We start from the raw sequence: 18933 nt of genomic DNA, 5'->3' as shown, positions 1-18933 counted from the left end.
AAGTTAGGCTTCCTGGACACCCAAGTTGAGCATCATGGTTCTGCCAGAAGGGTGTCACTTCCCTTCCTCCTCCTACGCTGGACGATGAATTAATACTCGTTTCTGAAATCTTAATGGCAGACGGTATCTGTGTAAGGTGACACCAGGGTCACTTGTTAAAGGCAGCACCTACTCAAATATGAAGTTATTAGATCTGGGGCTAGTGATGTAGGTAATTCTAATGTCCTGTCATGGGGCCCTGGTGGCAGAGTGCTTAAGTGGCTGTTAACCAGAAGGTCAGCAGTTCAAATCCACCAGCCACTCCTTGGAAACCCTATGGGGCAGTTCTACTCTGTTCTGTAGGGTTGCCATGAGTCAAATCGACTCGATGGCAATGGTGTTTTTTTTTTTTCTAATGTCCTAATACTTTTAAGGAAACCCTGGTGGCGTAGTGGTTAAGTGCTACGGCTGCTAACCAAAGGGTTGGCAGTTTGAATCCACCAGGCGCTCCTTGGAAACTCTGTGGGGCAGTTCTACTCTGTCCTATAGGGTCGCTATGAGTCAGAATTGACTCGACAGCACTGGGTTTGGTTTTTTGGTTTTTAAGTTTTTGGAAAAAATCTATAGTCCCATAGCGAATATATATCTTTATATTATTATTAATATATGTAAAAAAATATATAGATTAATAGTATTTGACATTTTATTTATACAAATACTTGTAGACATGTTATCACATAAACGTGTACATAAATAGTGCTGTTATCAGTGAGCTGCCTCAGCTCTGTGGCCGAGAGCAGGACCCTGTGGACACTTCTCCTTTGCAGTAAGCTGGAAGTAAAGCTTTGTCAGTACCAGGCATGGAGGTCCTGCAGGAGGAGCAGATTCTCTTCCTGGCTCAGGTCCCTTTACCCTCTGCAGTTAGCCTCTGGCACTAGTTCAGAAATCTCGGTGAAAGTTTCCCTGTTCAAACTGGTGCATGGTTTCTGTCATCTGACTGGACCCTGACTGATATGTATATATCTATATATTTATATGTGTGTGTGTTTGTATGTGCACATGTATGTTTGCATAGGTATATGCATATATGTACGAGTGTGTGTGTATACGTGCGTATATATGTGTGTCTATTCATGCATGTCTGTAAGTGTGTATGTATGTAAATATGCATGTACGTGTTTTATGTTTTAATTAATTGGGCTCAGTTAGCCTACCTTTAACTATTACTTCTGATTCAGAGATATTTATATGTAAATAGAGAATAGCCTCTAAGTAATCAAAACGTTTGACTGCATTCGTGAAAGTAGTATGTTGATTGGTACAACTGATATGAAGTCAGAAATTCGACTCATCTTAATGGAAACTTAACTAAAAGACTAGTTTTGTTGACCTCTGTGGTCAGAGATGTGTGTAGGCTTCTCCAAGTCTAGGCCAATGGTAGCTTGTTGTGGTCACTTTACCCTTTCCAAGTGAAAGCCCATCTCCAGGGGAGTTCCTGTGAGTGTGTGTTGCTGAGAAGCTCTTGCTTGTTGAGGAAAGTGTGGTGATGCTGAGGCTGCTCAAGAAGGTGCCAGAGCCTTGAAGAAGTGGGTGGGAGCTTGGCTTCTGCTCCCAACTCTGTCCTCAGGTCGCTGGGTGACACCTGAGCAAAGTGGTGTCGGGCTCCCCAGGGGTGTGGTACAGGGAGACAGAGTCAGCATTCTCATCAAGGGCACTTCATGCCTGAGACAGTCACCCTGTGGGTCAAGGGGTGAGTGAGTGTCCACGGGAGGACGGACCTCTGGGAAGGCTTCATCAGTAGCAAACAGACAGACAGTGCTTAGGGATCACTATTTACTTCCTGACTGTTGATGTGCCACGTGCTACCCACCATGAGCACATCCAGCCGGAGCTGCTCTGCCTCCCCTGTGGTTTGGGTTATGTCTTCAGCATCCAGAGTTCTTTCCTGTCATCAGTTCAGTGTCAGTTGGAGAGTGTTTATTTTCTCTTTATTGCTGTTTTTTTTTTCTTGTTTATTTTTAAACACATGTTTTATTTGAGTTGTTTTTCTAATAAGCTGTCTCTGGCCTCCTGATTTCAGTTGGTGTCTGCAGTGGGATACCTGCGCTCGAAGGGCATCATTCACCGGGACATCAAGGATGAGAACATTGTGATTGCTGAGAACTTCACGATTAAGCTGATAGACTTTGGCTCAGCTGCCTACTTGGAAAGAGGAAAATTATTTTACACCTTCTGTGGAACAATTGAGTACTGTGCGCCTGAGGTTCTCCTGGGAAACCCGTACGTATCGTGCTCGGTGTAGCCTGTCCTTCTGCTGGGATGCCGTGATTGATTTGTGTGTAGATGGGAAATGGGTTCACTTTGCGTGTTTCCGTGATGAGAGGGTTAGTGACAAAAGTTAAGGTTTTGGAAAATAAGTGGATAGGCAGGCCAAGTAAGATTGGTTAAGGAGGCTGGGCAGTGGATACAGGAGTTCATTATATCATTTTCTCATCTGTTGTTTGTTCAGAGTTTTATATAATACAAAGTGACAAAAAAGAAAAAAGATAAAATTTGGGTTACTTGCTTTAAAGATGGCATTCTTCCAATAAGAGAAGAGAATTCTTTAGTCAGGTTAGTGTTTTTGGTAACATGAGGAATAACCGTTCCAGTAAAACAGTTGTACTGATCATATAAGAAATACAGCAGTGGAAACCACATGGATACAGCATTCGTGTTTACGATGTGATCCTTGCCCAGAGGCAGTGCTGCTGACTGGCTGAGAACGCCCCCTTGACTCAGCCACACTGGGGGCTGGGGCTGGCTGGACAGGCCTCTCTCAGGGGCTCAGCCATCTGATTATTGCCCCAGCCTTTGTGGGGCCGGAGTGGAGACCGCCTGATTCAGGGTATCCTGCTGTGCTTGCATGGACCGTCTCCCACACAGGTAGACCAGGTGTGTCTTTACCTATGTGAGATGGACACTTGTTGTCCTGCGTGGAGCAGAGTAGTTACGATGTGTCTCCATGAGCACGTTTGTGGTCGGCTGGGCTGACTGTCCTGACATGCAGTAGGATGGGGGGCCGTTGCTACTCTCAAGTAACAGGTGTGGGACAGGTCAGGGAGGCCTGGATGGAGCTAGGATTTGAACCCAGGCAGCCTGATGCGGAATGTTTGTCCTTGCTACTGCTGCCTCCGTGATGTGCTTGGGCACTGTGGGAGTGAGAGGCCACCAGTGGCCCAGATCAAGCCTGAGAGTCATCAGTGGATGCTCCAAGCTGCTGACATCATGTCCTCTGAGACACAGCAGTGCCAGAGCTCAAGGGGCAAGCTCTGCTTTCCTGGCCCTCTGCAGCACACAGCAAGGCCACAGGGGGTGGACGCACAGCAGGCTCAAGGACATGGTCCCACTGTCCACTGCGTGCCAGTAACTCGCTGAGCATTGCTGCTGTGCTGGGTGTGAGTGCTGCAATTCCTTCTCCTCCACGCAGGTACCGGGGCCCGGAACTGGAGATGTGGTCACTGGGGGTCACCCTTTACACCCTGATCTTTGAGGAGAACCCTTTCTGTGAGCTGGAGGAGACTGTGGAGGCTGTGCTGAACCCCCCATACGAGGTGTCGAAAGGTGAGACACCTGCAGGACCAGAGCCCCACCTTGGGATCCTGCATCCTGCCATCTCCTTCTCTTCTCCTCAGCAGCATGTCCTTGTCCTCACCGACAACCTCCTGTCCTCACCGACAACCTCCCGTCCTCCTTCTGACAACCTCACATCCTCCTCTGGACAGCTGCGTGTCCTCACCGACAACCTCAGGTCCTTACCGACAAGCTCAGGTCCTCACCAACAGCTCATGTCCTCACCAACAACCTCACGTCCTCACCGACAACTGCTTCTACCCCCTTTTTCCATTCCCTTAGTGCTTTGATCTGAACTAAACATACTAACTTGAATATAACTTTAAAATATGAGCATCTTTTTACCTTTCCCTTTTGGACTTCTGACATAGGCCTGAGCAACAAGAAGACTTGCGTGGCAGCCACTGTGAGATCGTGCACTTGGCTTAGAAAGCAGTCAGGCATGGGGAGGGTGGGTTCTGGATTCAGGCCGCTGGGGGTTCCTGCCATACCTAAGCCCCTTGGGTGTCAGTGGTGACAGCAGGTAACTGTGTGCTGGTTTTGTCTGGAAGTGCAGCAGGGGGACCAGAGTGGCCAGCAGGGGTTGGGGGCACTGGTGGGGGACCAAGATGGCCCAGTGGGGGGCCTGGGTGGCCGGTGGGTGTAGGGAGGGCCAGCAGGCGGCCGTGATGGCCTGGTGGAGGGCTGGGGTGGCACTGGGGGCCCGGGTAGCTGGCCGAGGATGGGGCGGCGGGTGTGGGGGCTGGAGTGGCCACCTCAAGAGCCCATCCTGCAGAGTCAGGGCAGCTGGGCAGTGGGACAACAGCTCTGTGGCCCCTGCGGTCTCTGGAGTCCTGTGATTCCATAGTAACCATTTACACTGATAAACAGCGAGGGACAAGCATCTCCACGCACAAAGCCTGTGCTCTGGCTATCTGCTCAGGGTAGAATCCCAAAGAGGGCTTTGGACCACTGTTAGGGTTCTGGATCGTGTGGCCCTGCAGCAGCTGTTCCAACCACAAAGGCTGTTACACACGCTTCCTGGTGAGGCTCTCAGGATGTCCCGCTGGGCCTGAGGTTGAGAGGGCCTGGCTGGGTAGACGCCCACATTGCTGGAGTTGTCAGGACCACATGCAAATGCCAGGCCCCAGGGCTTTTTGGAGCTGGTGCCGGCTCTCTGCTGGGACTGGTCTGGGGGCTTACCTGTGCTGGGCCCGTCCTCCCACTCACCTGTCAGGTCCACCTGTGCTCATCAGACTGCGAAATACCCCAGCAAGAGCCCTGACTAGGTGTGGTGGGAACCTCTGTGCCATCAGGCTCGGCTGAATAGCCATCAGTCACTTCAGAGGTGATGGCATATCCTGCAGCATTTCCCAAAGCACAGCTAGGGGCCCTGGGCAGTGGAGCCCCTGGGGTGCTTGTTAGAAAGGGGGTTCGTGGGGTCACTTCTGTGCTCACACGTACTCCCTGAGGTGGGCCCAGGAGCCTGCAGTTTTGACAGGAGCACCAGCTGGTTCTTCCCAGACCCACTGGAAGTTCAGCTTCCCCACACACAGGGTGGTGCCTTCTCTGTCCCCAGAGCTCATGAGCCTTGTGTCTGGGCTACTGCACCCCGTCCCTGAGGAGCGCACCACCCTGGAGAAGCTGGTGGAGGACCCGTGGGTGACACAGCCCGTGAACCTTGCAGACTACACCTGGGAGGAGGTGTGTCGGGTGAGCAGGCCAGGTGAGCTGTGCTGGGAATGGGGAGGGTCTTAAGGAGGAGACAGACAAGGAGGTGAAGAGATGTCAGGGCCAGGGCTGGCTTCTCACCCTCGATGGGCTTGATTCCCTCCCAAAGGCCCCTGAACACGCCTGAGCCATTGGCAAAGTGGCACAGCAGGTGAGCGGGGTGGGGGCAGGTGATTTGAGAAATGCAGCTGTGATGGTCTGGCTAGGTTGTGGGAGGAGGAAAGGGCATGGATGGCGAGTAGGGGCCCTGGCTGTTCATGGTCCCCTCCTCCCTGGGGATCCGGTGACTGCTGCACAGAGCAGTGTCGGACCACGCTGGCATTGATGCTCTGAGCTTAGACTTCCCACAGCACCTAAGGGGCTCTGGCAACTCTAGAACATTGCCAACAGTTGGGTCTGAAGGATCCCTTGAGGTTTTTGCTTCTAGGAATTCTTCCAGAGAGAAGCAAAATTTGCATGTTGGAGTCTGTTTGCATGTGGTACTTTAACGTCTGTTTGTTCGCATGTAGTACGGTGTCTTTCTCTTGCTTCAGAGAGTGGTGTCCTGGCCAGCATGAGCACAGAGATGGAGAGGAGGAGCCCAAGGGATGTGCGCAGGGGCCCAGGCCCAGGGTTGGGTCCTAAGGGCCCCCTGGTGCCATGTGCACAGACTTCATAGTGGCTTCTCCATCGACCCGCTGGACACTGGCTCCTGCTGCTCTTCTCCACAACCAGGAAAGTCCTGTTGTCCTCAAGTCATCCATCTGGAGGAAACAAACCCTCAAGTGTGAGGCCCTGTCACCTTCCTTATGTGCTAGTCTGATCAACACAGCTCACAAGTCTGCAGTATGCTGTTACCTCCAGGTTTATAAGATAAATAAGATAGTAGGCGTGAAATTCATGTTTCTAATATGACCTTGAGTTTTATACTTCTACAGGGCTCTAAATTTGTGAACTTTGCAAAAGGCATAGCAGAGTCTTAAAATTCTCTTTCTACTTTGACATGTATGTGTGTGTTTTTGTTTCCCCTGACTTGGCATAAGTCCATCTGAGCGTAGGTATGTGGCCTTGTAGGATGGGCTAGCCAAAGGGTCAGACTATTTCATTAATTTATTTTCTTGAACGTTTTCCAAATTAAAGCAACTTGGCTAGTAAATAGTTACCCCGACTTGGACTCTGTGGGTTATTCACATGCCAGGTGTGCAAAGCACTTCATTTCTTTGTTTTCCAAAACAAGTCAAATCCATTTATGAATCCCCAAGTCTGGCGGACACGGGATTCAGACGCAGAGAGAGAGAGCCCCACCAGGTCATCCACATATATTGTAGATGCAGGCCACACCACAAGGAAGGGTCCAACTTGAGTAAGAGTGGGACTTGAGTCACGCTGTCCTGCAAGGCTGTGACCCAAGACACAACCTCCACCAGTCCTGCCCCATCAACATGCAGAGGTCAGGATTTACAACACGTAATACAGAGGACAACAATACGATATTGGGAATCATGGCCTAGCCAAGTTGGCACGTAACCCCAACCATCACAGGTTCCGTATACCTTATCTGCATAGTCATTGTGTGTGAGTCACAAAGACCACGACTCTGTTGTTGTTAGGTGCTCTTGAGTCAGTTCTGACGGATAGCGACCCTGTGTACAACAGAAAGAAATACTGCCCAGTCCTGCAACATCCTCACAATTGTTATTATGCTTCAGCCCATTGTTGCAGCCCCTGTTCCAATCTATCTCATTGAGTGTCTTCCTCTTTTTTGGTGACTTTTTTTTTCTACCAAGCATGATGTCCTTCTCCAGGGACTGGTCCTTCCTGGTAACATGTCCAAAGTATGTCACGACCAGGTCTTGCCATTCTTACTTCTAATGAATACTCCGGTGGTACTTCTTCCAAGACAAATTTGTTTGTTCTTCTGGCAGTCCATGGTATACTCAATATTCTTTGCCAACACCATAATTCAAAGGCGTCAATTCGTCTTCATTCTGCCTTATTCATTGCCCAGATTTTGCATGCATATAAGGCGATTGAAAACACCATGGCTTGGGTCAGGTCCACCTAAGTCCTTAAAGTGACATCTTTGCTTTTTAACAAAGAGGTCTTTTGCAGCAGATTTGCCCAATGCAGTGTGTCTTTTGATTTCTTGACTGCTGCTTCCATGAGCATTAATTGTGGATCCAAGTAAAATGAAATCCTTGACAACCGCCATCTTTTCTCTGTTTATCATGATGTTGTTTATTGGTCCACTTGTGAAGATTTTTGTTTTCTTTATATTGAGGTGCAATCCATACTGAAAGCTGTGGTCTTTTGATCTTCACTAGTAAGCGTTTCAAGTCCTCTTCGCTTTCAGCAAGCAAGGTTGTGTTGTCTGCATAACGCAGGTTGTTAATGAGTCTTCCTCTGATCCTGATGCCCTGTCCTTCTTCATGTAGTCCAGCTTCTCGGATTATTTGCCCAGCATACAGATTGAATAAGTGTGGTGAAAGGATACAACCCTGATGCGCACCTTTCTTGACTTTAAACCACATGGTATCTATCCCCTTGTTCTGTTTGAACAACTTGGTCTAAGTACAGGTTCCTCATGAGCACAATTTTTAAGTGTTCTGGAATTCCCATTCTTCACAATGTTATCCATGATTTGTTATGATCCACACAATCGAATCAATTTGTACAGTCAATAAAACACAGGTAAACATCCTTCTGATGCTCTGTGCTTTCAGCCAGGATCCATCTGACATCAGCAGTGATATCCCTGGTTCCACGTCCTCTCCTGAATTCGGCTTGGATTTCTAGCAGTTTCTTGCTGATGTACTGCTGCAACTGCTTTTGAAAGATCTTCAGAAAATTTTACTTCCATGTGATACAATGATACTGTTTGATAATTTCTGTATTCTGCTGGATCACCTTTTTTTTGAAATGGGTACAAGTATGGATCTCTTCCAACAGCTGGCCAGGTAACTGTGATCCAAATTTCTTGGCATAGAAAAGTGATCTGTTTGTTGAAACATCTCAATCGGTATTCCATTAATTCCTGGAGCCTTGTTTTTCCCCAGTGCCTTCAGGGCAGCTTGGACTTCTTCCTTCAGTACCATTGGTTCTTGATCATCTGCTACCTCCTGAAATGGTTGAATGTCGACCAATTCTTTTTGGTACAGTGACTTTGTGTATTCCTTCCATCTTCTTTTGATGTTTCCTGTGTCATTTAGTATTTTCCCCATAGAATCCTTCAGTATTGGAACTTGAGGCTTGAATTTTTTCTTCAGTTCTTTCATTTCGAGAAATGCTGAGCGTGTTCTTCCCTTTTGCTTCTCTATCTCCAGCTCTTTGCTCATGTCATCATTAATACTTTGTCTTCTCAAGCCACCCTTTGAAATCTTCTGTTCAGCCCTTTTAGTTCATTTCTTCCTTTTGCTTTAGCTACTCTACAATCAAGAGCAAGTTTCAGAATCTCTTGTGACATCCGTTTAGGTCTTTTCTTTCCTGTCTTTTTAATGATCTCTTGCTTTCTTCATATATGATGTCCTTGATGTCATTCCACAACTTGTCTGGTCTTTGGTCATTAGTGTTTGGTGCATCAAATATATTTTGAGATGGTATCTAAAAATTCAGGTGGAATATATTCAAGGTCGTATTTTGGCTCTTCTGGGCTTGTTTTAATTTTCTTCAACTTAAATTTGAACTTGCGTATGAGCAATTGATGGTCTGTTCCACAGTTGGCCCCGGCCTTGTTCTGACTGATATGAGCTTTTCCATCATCTCTTCCACAGACCATGTTGAGAAAGGCCATATTAAGTCATTACACTGCAGTACCATTTAAGAATCAAGTCATTTTTCTTAGTTCCGAGAGGTAAGCAGGTAAGACAGTAAGAAATGCATATCAATTAAGGCTTGGTATTTGTAAGCTGTGAAATTCAGGTAGCTGAAAAGCACACCTTCCTCTTGAAAAATGCCTTGGTTCTATATGTGAACAATTACAGGTCTAGATTTGTAATTTAAGCATGAAAACTAATTGGGCTGAAACATAACTGGCTTTCATCCTAAGAGGAACCCAGAGGGCCTAGTCAGGAGGGCTCTCATCCTTTTTACCAGGTAATGTGTCATACCTCGTAACACTTTATTACTAGGGTCCTGTTTTTCAACAACTGTAAACACTTCTCGGAGTTCCTTCGGATATTTAAACATGTTTAGAGTGTATCTGTCTTTTTTGTGTATGTGGCCTTAGTATGCATGCGGAATAGAGATTTTTACACAGTGAGAATCTTTACTCAGACTCTGAATCCATCTTTACTGGGACTGCCTTGTCTTTATGCCAGCGAGACGCTGGGGAAGGGGCCCGGGGGAGGGGCCTGGGGGGAGGGCCCGGGGGAGGGGCCTGGGGGGAGGGCCCGGGGGAGGGGCCTGGGGGGAGGGCCCCGGCTGTCCCCCGTGAGGCACTGGTGCAGCGCAGGAAACGGCAGTGCTGGAAGCAGGGCCCGCGCCCCGTTTCAGTGCCCCGAGGGCGGCCTCGGTGCAGCCGCGGTGGCGCAGCGGTTGAGAGCTCGTCCACTAACCAGCTCGGCAGCAGCGGCCCCTGGAGACCCCGCGGGGCGGCTCTGCCGTCCTGAGGGGGGCCGCTGGGGGGGCAGCGACGTCCGGCCGGGCGTGGTTCCTGGTGGTTGGGAGCCGACGTGGAGGCACCTGCGCGGGCAACACCGCAACGCCCCCGGGGGACGCGGAGGCAGAGGCCGCCGGGGCCCCGCGCTCGGCGCTCCTTCCTCGGGGTGCGTCCCCGGGCCTCTGAACGTGCGGGGCGGAGGCCGGGCCCGGGGAACGCCGGCAGCGGGCGGCCGCCGCGAGTCCACAGGTCCTTGCCCCACGTCCCGGGATCTTCGACGGCGGAACGCGCTTTCCCCGCCTCGCGCTTGCGCCGGCAGGGCGGAAGTGACGGACCAGGGAGACCGGCCACTTCCGGCAGCAGACGGGCGGTGATGGCGGCTCTCGGCCGGCAGGTGAGGTGGCGCAGGGATCCCCGAGGCGCCTCGGGCTGGGGGCGCGGGGACACGCGGGACCGCCGTCGCCCGGGCGCCTCACGGCAGGCGGTGAGACGTGCGGCTGGAGCGTCCGTGGAGGTCGGAGCGCGCACGGGGCCGGGGAGGGGCCGGTGGGGCCGGGGGCTCGCTCTCCGCTCCGCCCCGCAGCTCTCGCCGTCGCCCCCGCGCCGGGCACTGGGCGTTCTCCGGCTGGACCCAGGGCCTGCGGGCTCGCCCCGCCGCGTGGAAAGCAGCTGGACTCCCGCAGGCGGGGGGTGGAAGCAGGAGCGGCGGGAGGCGGTGCCGGCGGCGGGTTTGGGCCGGAGAAGCGGCGCGCGCCGACCGGCCTGGCTCAGGCCTGACCCCGGAGAATTCCGGGACCAACGAGAGTGCTGTCTGTGAGGTCCGTGCTCTCTCTGGAGTGAGTTCAGGCGCTTGAACCTGGAGGCTAACCCGAGGCCCGCATTTTTCAGGCCGCCAATACCAGGTCGCCTTGGCAAAGTCTCCCCCGACCCCCAAATTACAGGGGAAACTGAGAAGACGCCTGCTTGGCTCTCCGCCGCACCTTAATACCCTGTTTTCTATCTCTGAACTACCTCACGGTGGGCTCGTTAAGTCCAGACAGGGTTTTGCAGGTTGCGACCAAGGTACTAGTCACCCTGGCTGAAGATTGGTGTGGTGCCCATTACATTGGGGCGGTGGGGAGTTGATACCTTTTTCCTCCTGTGGTTTATAGGTCATTGACTGGCACCGCCTGATGCGCCTCACCTGGGCCACTATTGCTAGGCAGACGTCTCATCTCGGAGAACAGAGGATGACAGTGGTTTCTTTATTGCGTCCACTGACTACAGCCTCCAGGGGAGGGAGCCTCAAGGAATTATCCTGTGTTACATCCCGAAAGTACATGCAGGAGGCAGAGTGCAGGACGGATCTTTCTCAGTGCCTTCTTGAGAAGCCAGGGACTCCTGTGGATAGAGGTGCCTTGGGGCTGGAGGCAATCACCACTTCTCTCCTGGACATGGGTTTCAGTGATGCGCACATTCGTGAATTGCTCAGCATACAACCACGTCCCACCCCTCAACAGTTGCTGGACATCACTTCAGAATTAATACTCTTGGGTCTGAATCCAGAGCCTGTGTGTGTGGTCTTGAAGAAGAGTCCTCAGTTGTTGAAACTGCCTGTAAAGCAGATGAAGAAGCGCTCCACTTACCTGCGAAAGCTCGGGCTTGGTGAAGGTACGAGGCCTAAAGTTTGTACAGCATGCTGAGGGCGTCAGAGGTGGGGAAACAGTAGCATAAGGTGTGATGGGTTAGGGGTGGCTCTGGGGAGGAGTCGGTGCTGCTTGGGAGAAATGTGTGACGTGGCTCGGAGGTGACGGGGGAGTGACCTCTGCAGAAGGCTTTGCAGGAGGGAAGGGATTTGTTGGAACAAGAAGAGAGAATTGAGTGACAGGACAGGGATTGTCTTGCCTTGTTTCTTCGTTTCGGGGTCTGTAGCTCCTAGAACAGTGAAGCACGCTGGCGCACAGGGGCGGTGCACAGTAGATGCATGTTGATACAGGACGTTGACACGTATAGCTGTATGTGTGTATGTGTAACCTTTGATGCTTAAATCCACTTGAAGTGCTTTATCTCCCTGTGAGGCAAAGCCAAGGACATTCTCCCTGGTAAAGACTTAGAGTCAGCTAAGTGTCTGGACATACTTGTGGAGCATGAGATTTTTCCAGCTTTGTGTGGCTGTTCCCTTTAGCCACCCCATCCCACTCCCCATAGTTTTTAACCTCAAGGACCCCAGAAGTTCCTTGGATCTCTTTAGGAGCCTCTGGAGAGGGCTGCTTTCATTCATGAGGGTCTCCAAGGACCCCTCCCCACTTGGAGCAGAGTGGCTCCACTATTATTTCTTTCATTCTTGACTCTTCCTGGTAAGAGATTTTGGGGGTGGGGGGAGGTTTGGGGACCCACTGTTGCAGAGTATCTCTTCAGGCCTTTCTTCAGAAGGTAAGCAAAAACATAGGCTTGTATCTTCCTCTGAGTAAATTGTTTCCTGGTGTTTAACGTAAAAGCCTAAGCTTGAAAATATGTTATATGCTGCAGTTATTAATTAGTAGACTCAGAATGGTCGTAAGAGGAGAAAATAAATCCTGAACTCCTGAAATTTGTTCTTTACACGTTTTAGCAAGATAACAACTAACTCAGCTATTAAGACGTTTTTTAGTAACAATTTGGTAAGTGATTTTAGGCTTCCAGGCCCTACATTTTGCCCAACCCACCACTGAAAGATCTTGTGCCTCAGTTGGCCTGGGGTAGTCCAGTGCCCACCAGTTATCCTAATGTAGCTATCAACAGGGCTTCTTTGAGAAGTACCTGGTTTGGATGGTAAAATACATGGGGGTCAGCCTGCTAACCCTGACATCAGTGTTAGAGGGTGTGCACTGCGATTATTCTTTTTGTTATGGTGATGAGTTTAGCGCCCAGTTCTTAAGAGTGCTGGTTGTGAACGTTCAGTGACTACAGTATTTTATTATAGAGGGAAACGTTAGCCAGAAGCCCAAAACCCAGGGAATCCCTGTCCCATCTTCGTGTATTATCTTGCCAGTAATTGCCTGTGGACTCTTTCCTAGGTGAGAAGGGGGGACCTAGTTTACGAAGCTGATTTCTTTCAGATTGGCGTTTGGAGAAAGTCAGCAATAACCAGGGCATCTGAGTCTGAGGAGTGAGGGTGGTGAGGGGCTCGTGCTGGCCTCTCTTGTTTACATGTGTTTGGCACTCGCTTGGGGGAGAGGATGGGTTGGTTTTCATTTGTTGTTTAAATGTTGGCTTAAAATGAATACCATTAGCCACTTGGACTTCTGAAATACCAGAGTTACTCACGTTCCTTTTTTAATGTTCTGCAGGGAAGCTGAAGAGCGTGCTTTACTGTTGCCCTGAGATTTTCACGATGCGTCAGCGGGACATCAATGACATCGTCCGGGTTCTCAGGGAGAAGTGTCTTTTCACAGTGCAGCAGGTGACGGAGATTTTGCACAGATGTCCCTATGTTCTTCGGGAGGACCCTGGTGAATTGGAGTACAAATTCCAGGTGAGGGAACCGACAGAGGGATTAAGTCAGTAATGGCAAGCTTTTCAAACTTGTCATAAGGTGAACTGTGTGGCTAGGAAGCCCTGTGGACGGAGTGAATGACTTAGATCTTGTTTGCATGTTCTGACCAAAAAGCATCCAGTCCTGCTTCCTCCACTCTTTGCTGTGGACCACGCCTAACCTGAGCCAGGTGGGGACTCTGTTGGAAGTATTCAGTCTGAAAATAATCAATACCTTCTGGTCTTTAGAAACTGTCTGCGGGTTGAGTTTGGCAAGGTAGTTCTGACAGTTGTCCTGATTTTTTGGTCATGATTATGATGACTAGGTCAAATTCCTGGGTGTTTTCTGAAGTTTTTGTCAATTCTTTCCATTCTCACAGTTTTTTTTTTTTTCCGTCTGAAAAAAATATGTCCCTCTCCTCCCTCTTTATTTTCTGCCTCATTTTCGTCAGTATGAATTTGGAAGTGGATGCTAGGGGTCAGAGTGGGTATTCTGTCGTTGGCAACAGGGTGGTGGTCCTCTTTGAGTCCCTTTGGGCAGGTTGAATGTGCCACTGCCGGGGAGTGCTGGGCTGTAAGGTTCCTGCCTGGGTTCCTAAATGTGTGTGTCTTTTCCAGTATGCCTATTTTAGGATGGGGATTAAGCACCTGGACGTGGTGAAGACTGAGTTCTTAAAATACTCAATCACCAAGATTAAGCAAAGGCACATTTACCTTGAGCGCCTGGGACGGTACCAGACCCCTGATAAGAAAGGCCAGACGCAGGTCCTTAACCCTTCACTCAAGGACATCTTTAGAGTCTCAGAAGCTGAGTTTTTGGCCAAGACAGCCTGTTCTTCTGTGGAGGAGTTTGAAGTTTTTAAGAAGCTCTTGGCTCGGGAAGAGGAAGAGGGGCCTGAAGGCTGCACGTCTGACAGTGAGGAAGGCACCAGCTCAGGCGAAGACGCAGGGGATGGAGACTCTGAGGAGGAGTTCACTGATGGCCGGAACTAAGGAAAAGAGGCCCCAAAACGTTAAAGAATATTTTAATTTTATCAAAGCTTTTGGGAGTTTCACTAGGGTCTGCTCAAGTTATTTTGTGTCCTAAAACTGGCCTTTTGATGAAAAAATTATCATTAGTCCCCAGAGAAGTTGACGGGTCAAACTAAATGGGAGACGTGTTAGTTTGATCTACTGTTGGGTGTCTGCGTGGAGGACCCTGTTCTGCCCTGGATAAAAGACTGACTTTGAGCTGCTAAAACTAATGGGAAATGGTAGGTCGAAAGGTGGCCTTATTTTTTTCTCTGTTGAAGCATGTTGGTGACAATTCCATGACAATGTGAAGGATAAGCCTCCTTCTTGGATCAGGGGTCCCTTTGTTTTTCCACTTAACATGAAGATAAAATTAGGAGGCGGCAGCGAGATTTTAGTACATCACAGCACTTTATTTTATAAAAACAAGTAGCAGGTTTTCTGGGAAAATACTTAATGTTTTTAATTAAAAAATACCTTACTGTTTCTTAATTGCATTCAGTGTACAGCAGAGTAAAAGGAGCCGGTTAGTGACATTTGCTTTAATTTGGCACAACTTCTTGCTGCCATGAAGCACTGGGGCTTCTCTCCCAGGATGCTATTGGCCCATCGACCCTGGGCCTGACCTTATGATGCTCTGAGCCGACGTGTTACCTCCAGGCCCTGAGCCTCTGGTCATCATGTGCTGACCTGGAGAACGAGAAGCAGGACAGGGCTCTGAGGGGTCCAAAAGCGTTCCCCTCGCCCATTCCACAGGTGGTCTGGGAACCAGGGGAAGGAGAGCACGTACCCAGGTCGTAGGGCTGGACCTGGAATCAGGGCCAAGGGTCTGGTCTCGACTGTTCAGGTGCTCTCCACGATGCTGCATGATGCGAGAGTCATCTGGGGGAACCCAGTGGGCCCAGATCTGAGGACGTGAGCTCTCTGAGGGGCCAGGAGGACTGGTGTGTCCTAGAATGTTCTGGATTCTAGAACAAGATCGATGCTGCAGGAAGTGTTTTTGGCGGTTTGGCATCGAGTCAGGTCACCTTTGCAGCCTTTGAACAGCTCTTGATGCCCTGGTGCTTGGCCCTGTCTTTCTGTGGTGGCCCTGTGAGAACCCTGTTATGCAGCAGTCCTCCCTGCTGTCTGCCCTCTAGGGGCATCGGGCGATGTTGAGACATTTGTGGCTGTCACGGTTGGAGGGGGTTGCTGATGGCATCTTGGGTGGAGGCCAGGGATGCTGCCAAACCCCCTACAGTGCACAGGACGACCCCACAACAGAGAATTACCTGGCCCGAACGCTGACGGTGCCAAATGGAGAAATGGGCCTGGTCTAGTAAAGTGTGATGGGACTCTGCTGATTCACAAAAACTTCAGGTTTGTTTTATTTAAAAGAAAAGTAACCAGCTGACATTTCCACAGGGCTTCTCACCCCTGTGTGCTGGAACACTGCCGGTCAGCTGGCTCGTGTTCTGTTGTGGGGGTGCAGCACGAAACATAGCTGCTTTGGCTTTGTCCAGCAGGCCAGGCACTGGCTAGAGTGATTAGTGCAGAGAGAAGGCAGTTTTGCAGAAGGAGAGAAGTAGCTAGGTGACTCTGTCCATGTCTGGGTCTGGTGTCTGTGGCAGTAGTCTGCAAGTGGGGAGTCAGGCTGAGGCTGGGTGGAGCAGCGCCCTGCAAGGAGGTGTCTGCATTTACACCCGTGGTAGCCATGCGTGGCGGGGAGGGGCTTGCTGTTACTGTCTGGGGCGTGGACGAACGTGCTTGAAGCTGAGATACTCGCTCTGCCAGCGTTTTCATTTACTCTTCCGGCTCATGGAGTCCGAGTGCGTGCCACTTTCCTTGGACACTAGTCTGTTGTTCTTGTGCGCTGGCGGGACCAGCGCTCGAGTCTACATCCATACTTGATTCGATGGTCAGCTCATCCGAGTTTTGTGCAACACCTGGTTAACCTGGTAATTCATTTTGGCACAAAAATAAATTCTGATGCACCTGACAAATTTTTGATTCCATTATTTCTAATTTCCTTGGGAAACTACAGGTGGACATTGAATATTTTCGAGGAAGAAATAAGAATTTTAAGAATGAGCCACGTAGGGAAAGCAGTGGTGGGTTCACTTGGAACGTTGTAAGAATGAACCATAAATTCTTCAGAATCAGAAAGTCTTTTTACTGGATATTTTAGTTTGTAAAACATGGATTAGCCCATATTTTAGGATGGTTAATCGTATCACGACACAGCCACAAACTCAGGGTCAGTAGACCTTTTCCTGTAGGAGCAAAGGCTTCTGAGCTAAAAACTGGAACGAGTTCACGTCTGCCTTGTGGTCGAGGGGCTCGAGGCACGAACACAGTAGTGGCGTTTTCACCTACATGTCAGTGACATCGCTCGTTCTTGCATCTTACTCAGACACAGCGGCTGGTCTGGTGCCGCAGAGGTTGGCAGAACGGGCTTGTGTGTGGTGTTTTCTTATTCACCTTGTATCTAACAGCCTACAGTCTTTGTAGACTGGTGGAAATTTCAGGGCTACAGTAGGGGCTTCTCGAAATGACTTCCTCCTTTCCAAAAATGATAGGTTGTATCATACACAGACATACACACACAAGGTTGTAACAAAAATAAAAAACCTAGAATATACTCTAATTCTTTACAAAATGTTTCTATAAAAGATGAAAGAAAGAGCCCTTTCTGTGGCTGCAGAGCAACCAGCAGCATCGGCTGACGACGACAGCAGGCGCTTGACTCCAGTTTGGGCCGGTCATTAAGATGCTCAGCACTACACCAGTGGAGTGGGTTCTTTGGCTTCACCTTGTGTTCAGGGAGAAGGTCGTGCTGCACAGAAGCACGCTGGAAGGTGGACGTGGCAGGTGATGCAGCGTTCTGCTTGTACAGACTGGAGCTTTTACGAGATGGTGCTCACGCCCTGACAGCCTAAAGTGCTGCCCGAACGGCGGGCCGAGAGAGTTTTGAGCCCACCCAGCCTGCCCACGTGTGCTCATGCCCGCGTGTGCTCATGCCCGCGTGTGCTCATTGTGTTCGGGCGTGTAAAGAGGGGCCAGGCTGCACTGGCAGTTGTGCTTTCCAAGCTGGCTGCAGGCAGTGTGTCCATGAACATCCAGGGTCTCTGGTGCCTCGGGTGACTGGGCATCCCAGCGATGGCTTTCTGTAGAAAGCCAAAGTCTATATGATCTTATAGATCAGCGGTTAGCAAACTGTGGCCTGTGGGCCAAGTCGAGCCCGCTGCCTGTTTCTGTAAATAAAGTTTTTTGGCACATAGCCACCCCCGGTCAATTAGACGTGGTCTACGGCTGCATTTATGGTACAATGCCAGCGCAAAGCTGAAAGATTTATGTCTGACCCTTTACAGAGTCTGCTGGCCCCTGCCGCAGACCAGAACTGTCTAAACTCCACATTACCTTTTAGTCTACAGGTCAGGAATGTGCTTGCTGAAGGAGGCGGGCGGGGCGAGGCTGTGCCCAAGCTGGGCTTTCCTTTTAAGTGACCACCTCCGCCCCCTCCCCAGCCCCATGGTCTGGGCTTTGGAAGCTGTTCGTCATATTTCCTCCTCAGTTTGACTGTTGGGTCTCATGGGGGCGGGGGGATGTTTCTCTCACACCAAAGTCTGTGAGCGGGTTTCTGAAGCTTGCAGAAGTGTTCCTTGCCGGCACCTGGTTCCATCCGTACACGCTGTCACTTTCCATTCACAGTGCACGCGGACTATACCTTCAGAAGCCGCAGCTGGGTCCAATCTCAGGCTACTTCAGTGGGTCACGGGATGTCAGGGTGATTGGTCCCATGGTGTCTCCTGGCTTGCAGTCTGGTTCAATCTCGGGCTGTTAAATGGGTCCTGCGCATCTCCTGGCTTGGCCGTGGAGGGCGCTGGGTAGCAGGGCTGAGATCTCATTTGCTAGAGACCCAAGGAAAGAAGTCCAGAAGGGCCGACTCCAGCCAGGACTCGGCTTTCAGGGTGTCCTTTTCCATCCAATTTTTAGACCACATCTTTCTGGGTTTTAGAAACTCTTGAGTTTGACAGAATGGGTCCTTTAAAGAAAAAACAAAACAGGACATGAGGAGAATGGAGGTCTCTCACACTCCTCTCTAAAGCTGCTTCTCTGTGTGTCTGGGGCCTCTGCTCTCACCCTCAGACTTGCGAGGCTTGTTCTGCTAGGAGGATGAGCTGGGGAGGGCGGATTGGGTGAGGAAGACCAGCTGCATCCCCATCCTTTGGAACATCTGGGGCTCAGCAGGTAGTGTCCCTGTACCTCTTCTCTGTCCTGGGTGTGTGTCTTCGGGTGGCGAGAGGTTGTGGAGAAGGCTGCGGCCCCTCACTGCCTGTTTGTGTTTTCAAGGCACTTTATGCGTTTGTCTCAAGAATGGGTGTTCTGTAAGCCAATATTCGATCATTTCACAGTTGGTTTTTTTTTTGTTTTTATAGAAATTTTCTGAGGTTTTTTTTTTTTTGGTTAATATATTATCTTTTCAGGTGACTTATTGGAAATATATATATTTCAAACTCAAACTGCATAAATGGATTCTTAATCCTAGTAATAAACTGCTGACCAGCCCTGGA

General features: G+C 50.0%; 3 protein-coding genes across 10 annotated transcripts in view; 2 read left to right on the top strand and 1 right to left on the bottom strand.

Moving 5' to 3' along the window:
- PASK (PAS domain containing serine/threonine kinase) overlaps window positions 1-8858 on the top strand; it is a 43337-nt gene extending 34479 nt beyond the window's left edge. For 4 of the 5 annotated variants that reach the window (XM_049888709.1, XM_049888711.1, XM_049888707.1 and 1 more), the window contains 2 exons: window positions 2060-2259; window positions 3449-4053. In XM_049888709.1, the coding sequence (XP_049744666.1) occupies window positions 2060-2259; window positions 3449-3881 (633 nt within the window). In that variant the 3' untranslated portion in view covers window positions 3882-4053. Of the gene's footprint in view, window positions 1-2059; window positions 2260-3448; window positions 4054-5149; window positions 5297-5834 lie in introns of those variants that run through there. The other variant, XM_049888710.1, reaches the window with a different exon arrangement.
- A 1285-nt stretch (window positions 8859-10143) lies between these two features.
- The window catches only part of MTERF4 (mitochondrial transcription termination factor 4), a 29939-nt gene continuing 21149 nt past the window's right edge, over window positions 10144-18933 (top strand). For 3 of the 4 annotated variants that reach the window (XM_049888703.1, XM_049888702.1, XM_049888704.1), the window contains exons 1-3: window positions 10144-10271; window positions 11029-11527; window positions 13186-13370. In XM_049888703.1, the coding sequence (XP_049744660.1) occupies window positions 10251-10271; window positions 11029-11527; window positions 13186-13370 (705 nt within the window). In that variant the 5' untranslated portion in view covers window positions 10144-10250. Of the gene's footprint in view, window positions 10272-11028; window positions 11528-13185; window positions 13371-13987; window positions 14794-18933 lie in introns of those variants that run through there. The other variant, XM_049888701.1, reaches the window with a different exon arrangement.
- SNED1 (sushi, nidogen and EGF like domains 1) overlaps window positions 18316-18933 on the bottom strand; it is a 79140-nt gene continuing 78522 nt past the window's right edge. Inside the window, exon 32 of the mRNA XM_049888705.1 lies at window positions 18316-18404. The gene's annotated coding sequence lies outside the window, so the exon portion shown is untranslated. The remainder of the gene's footprint in view (window positions 18405-18933) is intronic.

The sequence above is a fragment of the Elephas maximus genome, chromosome 6 (genome assembly GCF_024166365.1).
Source record: "Elephas maximus indicus isolate mEleMax1 chromosome 6, mEleMax1 primary haplotype, whole genome shotgun sequence".
NCBI lineage: Eukaryota > Metazoa > Chordata > Mammalia > Proboscidea > Elephantidae > Elephas > Elephas maximus.
Note: the sequence above shows the minus strand (reverse complement) of the source record. Positions and strands in the feature narration are given on the sequence as shown.